The 10,059-nt window shown below is 36.4% G+C and overlaps 1 protein-coding gene and 1 non-coding gene across 2 annotated transcripts; one reads left to right on the forward strand and one right to left on the reverse strand.

Moving 5' to 3' along the window:
* Positions 1-5,265: 5,265 nt before the first annotated feature.
* LOC117273987 (small nucleolar RNA R71) lies at positions 5,266-5,372 on the reverse strand. The gene has a single exon (XR_004504033.1). It is a non-coding gene; the product is annotated as a small nucleolar RNA R71 (small nucleolar RNA).
* Positions 5,373-6,234: 862 nt separating this feature from the next.
* Positions 6,235-7,269, forward strand: LOC138892987 (uncharacterized). Its single transcript, XM_070176748.1, has 2 exons — positions 6,235-6,498; positions 6,580-7,269. The coding sequence occupies exons 1-2, from the start codon at positions 6,235-6,237 to the stop codon at positions 7,267-7,269; spliced, it is 954 nt and encodes a 317-aa protein (XP_070032849.1).
* The last annotated feature ends 2,790 nt before the right edge of the window (positions 7,270-10,059 follow it).

A 10,059-nucleotide genomic window follows, 5' to 3' on the forward strand; every position in this document is an offset into this window, starting at 1 on the left:
ACGCCTCTGGTGCCATTGCTTTTAATGCAAACCGGCAATAGTGAAGAGATTGAACGTGGATGTACATTTAGTCGGTTCGATACATTTTTTATTAATTCGGTTTGATTCGGTCCAATTTGAATTAATTCAATTCAATTTAAAAGATTGTTTTATGCATAAATAAATATGTTATCACAAAATCGAATAGGTTCTATCCAATTCGGTCTAATTCTCTGAATTCAAATTTGATTAATATGATTAAAATATATATAGTAAAATAAAATTTTAAATTAAAAAATACACCACTTCAATCTACATATAGCTCGATTAATATTATGTCTTTGATGCATCACTCTAATTTCTAAAAGTAATAAAACTACATTAGATGGATAAAAATAGAAAATAATTAAAATCACATTCAAATAAATTTGAAGATCTAGAAAAAGAAAAATAAAGAAAATATACAATTTAAATAAATAATAAAAAAGAGATTGTACAAATAAAGTGAATAACAAAGATGAAGAAATTAAAACAATTTAAAAGGAGCACAAGGAAAAGAAAGGGATGGGAAAAAAGATAAGAACAAAATCGAATAGGTTCTATCCAATTCGGTCTAATTCTCTGAATTCAAATTCGATTAATATGATTAAAATATATATAGTAAAATAAAATTTTAAATTAGAAAATATACCACTTCAATCTACATATAGCTCGATTAATATTATGTCTTTGATGCATCACTCTAATTTCTAAAAGTAATAAAACTACATTAGATGGATAAAAAGAGGAAATGATTAAAATCACATTCAAATAAATTTGAAGATCTAGAAAAAGAAAAATAAAGAAAATATACAATTTAAATAAATAATAAAAAAGAGATTGTACAAATAAAGTGAATAACAAAGGTGAAGAAATTAAAACAATTTAAAAGGAGCATAAGGAAAAGAAAGGGATGGGAAATAAGATAAGAACAAAACAAATAGCAACGGAGTCTCGATCCTGGGCATTTTATGTAGAGTTCTAGTGCTTTAACCGTGGCACCTGCAATTATTTTGTGACATAGGGTGCCACTCGTTATATATGTTAATATTTTGAGGAAAATACCAGTATATATATACGATTTTACTCGAGCGATCGGGTGACGTACCACCCCAATTCACTACATAGATCCGCTCCTGAGTAGAACACTTGGGCGGCTCAATACTATGGGGCCTAAAGCCAAATTTTCGCAAGAGGGCTTTAACTTTCTTTCTAAACAAAAACTTTCATATATATTATTTATGAAATCTAACTTTCTAACTATTTGAGATGCAAAATTATGAATAATTATTTTATAATCTATTTCTTCTAATAATTCTTCTTCAATTGATAATATAACTAATCCATTCAATCTCTCTTGTCAATGGTTGATCTAAGTACGAATTTATTAATTTTAATTTTAAAAAGAATTCTTTCGTTTGCGATCGAGGGCGGCGAGATGCAACTGTTACATGAACTGTTATCATTACTCTATAAGCAATATAAGCATTTAGAAAAGAATAAAGTGTTTTTATCTGATTAAGCATATCGATTAAAGTACTTTCATCTTTCTTTTAGGAATTGTATAAAAGATTCAACTTTTTTTTTCTTAAGTTTTGAATAACCGGATTCATACTTTCTATTTGATTTATTTAAATTTTAATAAATACTAAAAGGATAATATATGCATATGTATTGAAAATATCAAAAAACGTTAGACGAAAACTAGTACTAAAAAGTTTGGAATAGAAGAACCTGATTTATTAACTTGATGTGAATTAATATTACTTTTAATATACTTTTTGTAGGCTTTACCTTGATAGACGAAAAATGCTAATTAACAATAGGATCTCTTGGAGGCACAAAGAAAAAAATATAATAGTAGTAACAAAATGTGAGAACTAAGAAAAATTAAAAAATATAATTGAATATTGTTGGAATCAAGAAAGGAAGTGGAAATGTTTATATAATATTTAATGAGATAAAAAAGAATAATCACTTGATTCCTTTCATAAATTTTGCATTTACACGTTAGAGGCCCATTTTTAAGGAACAAAGATATTTTTCCTTTTCAGTTTTTATCAAGATATGTAATAGGAGTGAAAATACTTAATTAAAAAAAAAATATAGGGTAAAAAATGGCCCCCCCTAAAGTTGAAAAAATAAATAAAAAATAACTAGATTTACAATTAGTAATTGAAAAATAGTTATAGTTTCAAAAGTAATTGAAATTTAGCCACTTTTTTCATGTAAAGATAAAATCTGGACAAAAACACCCTTGAAAATTCGAAAATATTCCAGCATAATATGCTTGAGTTCGATTTTTTTTTACATATGAGATTCCAGCATAATTAGCTGAAATTTCATAATGTGCTGGAGTTCCAGCATAATTAGCTGAAATTTCATAATATGCTGGAGTTCCAACATAATATGTTTGAAGTTTATAAGTATGAACTTTATAATTCAACATGTTATGCTGGAACTTTCCGTGTACTGGAGTTCCAACATAATATGCTAGAAATTTATACGCATGAGCTCTATAATCCAACATATTATTGTGATGACCCAAAAATATCATCTTTGATTTAAACGTTCATTTCTGTGTTCTATGAAGATGTTGAGAGCTTACCTGCTATGAGTTACGTATCACCTAAATAGTTGATATTAATGACGTTCCTTTTCTAGTAATATGTTGCTCATGATGCCACTGTTAGTATTGTTTTCATGTTGTGTTACGTTGATTGGATTATGTATGTGTTGTTAGGATTGGTTCCTGGGATTCTATGGCAGGTGGATAGGCCCAGTTACAAAGGAAATTCTGGCGAAATATTTGGAAATTTTGGAAGTTAGTAAAAATTCGGGAAATTGAAATGGGTGAAAGAAAAGATAAGTTATGTTATGTGTTTGGGGGCGGACTCTACTTCTCATTTTAGGACTATTAATATTATGGATATCAATTGGATATGATAATAAGTGTACGAGCCATATTATAAGTGATGTGGGGTCTAAGGAGAGGCCTAAGTCTAAGTCAAGTTGGAAAATTTCATAATAGACTAAAGTGTTCCAAATGAGTACGCACAAGACCAAACTTTGGACAAGCATATATATATATATATATATATATATATATATATATATATATATATATATATATATATAGTTATGTGATGATTGATGTTTGGCTATAATTTTATATTTTAGTACATTATTTACCTTATATTTTAGGTGCTTTAATACTAAACTCTACGTTATTTGCGCGTGATGGAGTCTATTTTATGTGTAGGTACAATGGAGATGGCATTAGAAAAAAAAGAACATTTAAAGTATAAAGCGTGTTCGAAAACAGTTGGAAAAAAGAAAGAAAGAATTGAGCAGCGTAAAAATAAAGAAGCTGGCGAAGCAAGCTATTGAGCTCGCATGGAAGCTGGCGAGGCGAGCTATTGAGCACGCGTGGAAGCAGGCAACGCGAGGGGCAGGGCGAGGTTGAGCTCGCGGTATGTATCTCACCGCACAGTCTGAGGCGAGTTGTATCTCGCCTTTTACCTCGTGAGGCACGGTCCATAGCGAGCCTGATCCGGATTTTGAAGGCTTATTTCGTCTCCTTGTTGGACTTGGACTTGGGTATGTTGTTTAGGTCTTTTCCTACACATATAAATAGACATCAAACACCACTTTTGAAGCAGTTTTGCGACGGGAGGCAAGAATAGTCCGTGGAACAACTTTTGAGGGGAAAGAATCATCGAGTTCTACATTCCGTCATCTTTTATTTGTAATTTAATTATGCAAAATACTTGAGAAATTGTTACTATGAGTATGAGTAGCTAAACTTATTATCTAGGGTTTTGATGGAACCTATTGGAGGATGATTTTCCTATTACGTTTAATATAGATTTGCCGTAGCTTTTTCTCTATTTTTTCAACTACGTTTATATTGTGGTTGGTTGAAGAGCTCTCAATCGACTGTGCCTATTTAGTGTATATTACTCGGAAGAGAGTGCATATTTAGGTAGTTGTTGAACAATATCACTCCTAACGTACGTGAGGGATCAATACGAAGGGTTTAAAGGTGGGATTAGGAATAACGAAACCTTGGTGCGATCCGAGTGAGCCGTAACTTAGTGCCAACTAGCGTAGATCAGAAGAATATGTCCAGTAAATTGTGGTAGTTACTCGGGAAAGAATTACGAAACTCAGAGTACTCATAATCGGTAGAGAAAACTTAGGCAAATTTATAGGAAACGTAGCGGAAAGGAGTCCGACAATAGGGGAAATCAGAATCTTAGATCATTCCAAATCTTGTCTGCAACCTGTTCATAGTTAGTTATTAATTACTGCATTTTCATTACTTGATCTTTAGTTAGTAAATATCCAATTTCTTATTTAATATTTCTGAAGATTGATTGCGTGAATTGGTGCGAGTCTAGTAGCTGTGATTAGTAGGTTAATTCTCTGTGGGATTCGAGTCCGGACTTATTAACGGGACTATATTTGCAACGACCGCTTAGTCCTTTTTATAAGGCATAGTTGGGCGTGATCAAATTTTGGCGCCGTTGCCGGGGAATTAATGGTGTTATTAATTGCAGCTAAAAGAAGTGCTAGAATTCTTAGTGTAGCCAATTTCCTTCATTTTAAACTAAATACATTGAAATTCTAACGTTTGTAGTCTTGGGTGTTACAAGTGCATGCCTAGAAACTCCTCTAGAACTGGTGAATTGTTCGAAGCATTATCAGATCCTGAGAAAGTTTTCAAGGCACTGAATTATGCAAACAAGAAGGACAAACAACAACAGAGCTCAACAGAACGAATCGAACCAGACATGGATGGCATAATAGAAAATCCAAACAACAGAAATAATACGAATGCCCCGAACAATCAGGGTGTGGCGCCTCTTGTGCCAGAAGCAGCATTGTATGATTGGGCACAACCCACCGCCGAAAATCTGGCAAACGCAATTTGCAGTCCCTGAGATACAAGCGGAATCATTTCAAATCACAAACAACATGCTACATTTGTTGCAGTACAAGGGACTGTTCTCACGGTCTTACATTGAAGATCCTCAACAGCATCTGAAAATTTTTATGTCAATGTGTGTCACGCAAAGGCAACCAAATATGACACTGGAAGCAATAAAGCTATTGTTGTTTCCATTCTCGGTGACGGGAGAGGCTCAGACTTGGCTAAATTCACTCCCCATAAATTCCATCACTACTTGGGAGGAATTAGTCAAGCAATTTTTGAACAAGTTCTACCCACCCAATAAGACTGTCAAACAAGTTGATGAGATATTGAGCTTCAGGCAGAGACCAACAGAAACACTACAAGAAATGTGGGAGAGGTTCAAAGGTATGATGGTTAAGTGCCCACATCATGGCATTCCATATCATATGTTGGGGCAGAGGTTCTACATGGGATTGGCAGACAACATGAAGGCCAATGTTGATGCTTCAGCAGGTGGAACATTTTTGAGCAAATCATTCAGAGAATGCAAGATCTTACTTGATAAAATGGCTCAAAACTTAGGATGGATGACAAGAGACTCTACGATCAATCCTGTCATTCACTCAGTGGATTTGGACCCAAATAACTCCATAGCCGAGAATATGGCCACTCTGATGACGCAGATGAGTATCCTTACCAAAATGATCGATGAATTAGGCCAGAAGCAGCAGGTAAACATAGTTGACGAGACTAATGGGGGCTTATGTACACCGTGCATTAACTAACCATATGTATGCTCGTGGAGTGCGGAAAGTGACAACCAGAACTATCGGGAAAATATGAACTATGTGGCCAACTATGGAGGACAAAGGTAAGGTGGTCAGAATTGGGATCAACATAATAAAAAATATAGATTAGCACAGCAGCAGTTCAATAATAGTAGCAATCCTGGAGCTATGTGACCACAGGGTCAAGTTGTGCCTTACCAAAGGCAACAGGGATACAATCAACAAAATCAGCAGCCAGCTTATCAACAGCCTCAACAACAACAGATAGTGCGACAAAATGATGAGTTATTTGAAATTAAAGGAATACTGAGCGGGAAAATGGAAGAAAAGGTCCACCAGATGCAAGAAAAGGCACACCAGATGCATGAAAAGTTAATATCGCACGACTCAGCTATCAAATGCATTGAGATTCAACTAGGGCAGATATCAATGGCTTTGAATAATAGTCCCCAAGGGACGTTACCTGCGGACACCCATGTCAATCCAAAAGAGTAGGGCCCGAAGCAGTTGATGATAGTGAGTTTAAGAAATGGTAGAGACCTAGATCTAGAACAAGAAATTGCTCGCGAAAGCCGACCAACTGAAACACTTATTCCAGTACTCATTGAGGTAGATGATTTAACAGGGTTAACTGAGGTAACAATACAACATGCACAAGAGAGCACAAGCAAGGAAAAAGAGGTTGCGAAGGAAACTGAGGTAGTACAAGAAACGACTGTAGAAGCAGTGCCCGAGCAGGATAAAACTCAAATCACAGGAAGGAAAAGACCTCCAGTACCATTCCCATAGAGATTGGCCAAATATCAGAAGGATGAGCAGTATATGAAATTCATGGAGATGTTGAAACAAATCCAGGTGAACATTCCACTGATTGACGCCTTGAGGGAGATGTCTGGGTATGCCAAAATGATGAATGATTTGATGTCTCGCAAGTTCGACTTCCAAGACTTGGCCACTGTTACACTAACCCAGACCTGTAGTGATGTCGTGACGAGACCCATAACTGAGAAGTTGTCAGACCCAGGGAGTTTCATAATCCCATGCACAATAGGCAGTTATGCTTTTGCTAAAGCATTGTGTGATTTAGGGGCAAACATAAACTTGATGCCCTTTGCTATCTACAAAAGGTTAGGTATTGGAAGAGCAAGGCCCACATCCATGTTACTACAGCTAGCCGAGCGGACATTGAAGAGGCCATCAGGTATCCTTGATGATGTACTAGTGCAGGTTGAAAAGTTTGTGTTTCCTGTAGATTTTGTCATTTTGGACTGCCGGGTTGACGAAGAGATTCCTATAATTTTGGAAAGACCATTATTTGCCACTGAGAGAGCTCTAATTGATTGTGAAATTGGAGAGCTAAAAATGAGTCTGAACGATGAAGAGATAACATTCAATGTGCAGAAGTCTATGCGGCGACCAAGTGAATTTGCTAACTGCTATCTGATAGAAGATGTGGATGTAATTTTGGAGGAGGAAGATGAGACTCTGAACGCTAAAGACCCTCTAGCAGTCTGTCTCATGAACTTAGAAGAAGTAAATGGATAGGACTTGGCGGAGTGGCCAAGGGTTCTAGAAAAGAGAGCTCAGATTTGAGTCTTTGCACTTAGAAGAAAGAAACACTCCTCCAGCTAAGCCATCGATCGAAGAGCCACCACAGTTGGAACCGAAACCGCTACCACCTCACCTCAGGTATTATTTCTTAGGACCTAACTCAACTTTACCTGTTATTATGTCATCTGGTTTGTTAGATGTGCAGGCAAAACAACTTTTGCAGGTATTAATAGAATACAAAACTGCAATTGGTTGGACCATTACATACATTAAGGGTATCAGCCCGGTCTTCTGTATGCATAAGATTTTACTGGAAGATGGCCACAAACCTTCCAGAGAACATTAAAGAAAGTTGAATCCCAACATGAAAGAAGTTGTGAAAAAGGAGGTGATAAAGTGGTTAGATACGGGAATCATTTTCCCCATATCGGACAGAAACTGGATTAGCCCAGTTCAATATGTGCCAAAGAAATGTGGAATGATTGTCGTGCAAAACGTGACCAATGAGCTGATCTCAACAAGAACAGTCACGGGATGGCGAATTTGTATGGACTACAGAAGATTGAACAAGGCCACCCGAAAAGACCATTATCCCATGCCGTTCATTAATCAGATGTTAGATAGATTGGCTGGGAGGTCCCACTTCTGCTTTCTGTATGGATACTCAGGGTATAATCAGATCTCTATTGCCCCGGAAGATAGAGAAAAAACATCATTCACCTGTCCATATGGCATCTACGCTTTCGGGAGAATGTCGTACGGCCTATGCAATGCACCCGCGACATTTCAAAAGTGCATGATGGCCATTTTCATAGATATGGTAGAAGACATAATGAAATTCTTCATGGATGATTTCTCAGTGGTGGGAGACTCGTTCTATGACTGCCTTAAGAATATGAAAAGAGTGCTGAAGAGATGTGTGGAGACTAATCTGGTGCTCAACTGTGAAAAGTGCCATTTCATGGTACATGAAGGTATAGTCTTGGGGAACCTAGTGTCAAGTAAGGGCATTGAGGTGGATCGTGCAAAGGTTGAAGTGATAGAAAATTTACCACCACCCACTTCCGTTAAAGCAATAAAAAGTTTCCTTGGCCACGCCGGTTTCTACAGACGGTTTATAAAAGGTTTCTCCAAATTTGCTAACCCCTTGTGTAAACTGCTTGAAAAAGATCACTTTTTTTTGTTTTCTGATGACTGCAGGGTAGCGTTTGAGGAGTTGAAGAAGAAATTGGTGACTGCACCAATCATAGTAGCCCCCGACTGGGTTTTGAGCTGATGTGCGATATAAGCAACTATGCTGTGGGAGAAGTTTTTGGGCAACGAAAAGATAAAGTCATGCATCCAATCTACTATGCAAGTAGAACGTTGATGTGAGACCCCAGGTTTTATACGTAATATACGTAACGTGGCGTGGTTATATTAGGTATATATGATTGGGTATAGCACATTGGGAGAATAAGATTGGAAATATGTGGTAATATCAAGGAACTAAACTAAAGCTTTAAGTCAAAGGAATCCCTTAGACAAAGGTTCATGGTTAAAGAAATGGCTCGGGTAGCACCCCGCGCGTTCTGAAGGTTTAAGTTAACTTGCACCTGTGGGATAAGACTAAGAGTGTATAATATGCTAAAAATAATGTGTTATGAGGTATTATAATATCACACTGGTCACATGTTAAGTTTTGGAGTCAAGCAAATTGCGAAATAAAGGTCGGCAAAAGTTTTCGTAAATTTCTCTAATAAATTTTCTAAACTTTGGGTCAAATGTATCAGATCATTTCTCCTAATATATAAAGAGTTATGGGACCCACAACCTACCAAATCGAAGGTCTACAAGTCTAGTTTGCAACCAAAGAAATCTCACATCAAACCGACATTGGAGTAAAACGTTATGACTGTTTTACCGCGGACTATCCGGGCTGAAATCGGGTCGCGAACCGGGTCGGGTCAAACAAGTGGTATAAGTCGGAAAATCCGACTTTTAAGACCCCAAAACATTTCATCTTCGTTCCAAAACAGTGAGAAAGCTTAAGAGAGGGTTTCATGGTGTTCTTGAGTGATTAAGGTGCGTTTTTAACGATTTCTATCGTTAAAGTTTGCCCCCGTGCCTAGAAGCGCAATCTCTACGCTTTGCAATCGTTTTCCCCTTCTATTAGCTGTGTTTGGAGCTATTTTTGGAAGATAGGAAATTGTTGTTCTTGCTGGTTCTTCAGGATTTATACTTGGTTTGCCAAGGTAATCATCTTGGGACTCTTTTATGATCGTTTTTACAAAGTTCTACAGGCGTTTCATCAAGTTAGGATCATATGGCAAATTTGTCGATTTAAACTCATTTATGAACTGTTTATAGGTGCGTATAAGCTGCATATATATATATATTTGCTGATTTAAACTCATTTATGAACTGTATTAGGTGCGTATAAGCTACATATATATAGTGGTTTCGAAGCTTAGGACGTAAGGAACAACTTTCGTGAAGGAACTATAGGCATTCAGACGTTCGTTGGAGAGGTATGTTAAGGCTAAGCTTCGTCCTTCCTTTTAGCACGAATTTTGGGAAATTCCTAAGACGCCAAATGTGATATTTTACTATTCTGTTGCTAGAAAGACCTTCTGTGAAAGGCATTGGTATCGTAGCTAAAGTATTTTCATGATGCTATTAGGTTGATATTCCACTTGTTCGGTTAAAAAGGGTATTCGACATCTATATATGTCATTTTGTCGGCTTTCTTAAATATATGTCCATATATATAAATTCTTATTCGTCTTTGGGTTGTGTGACTTA

This window comes from Nicotiana tomentosiformis, chromosome 5, assembly GCF_000390325.3.
Source record: "Nicotiana tomentosiformis chromosome 5, ASM39032v3, whole genome shotgun sequence".
NCBI classification, from domain to species: domain Eukaryota; kingdom Viridiplantae; phylum Streptophyta; class Magnoliopsida; order Solanales; family Solanaceae; genus Nicotiana; species Nicotiana tomentosiformis.

What these genes read in the sequence shown, in the direction of transcription:
- LOC138892987 (XM_070176748.1), top strand. Translation starts at nt 6,235, where the DNA reads ATGATAGTGAGTTTAAGAAATGGTAGAGACCTAGATCTAGAACAAGAA. An exon ending in CAGGAAGGAAAAGACCTCCA is followed by an intron (nt 6,499 to 6,579) that starts GTACCATTCCCA and finishes AAACAAATCCAG; the next exon opens with GTGAACATTCCACTGATTGA.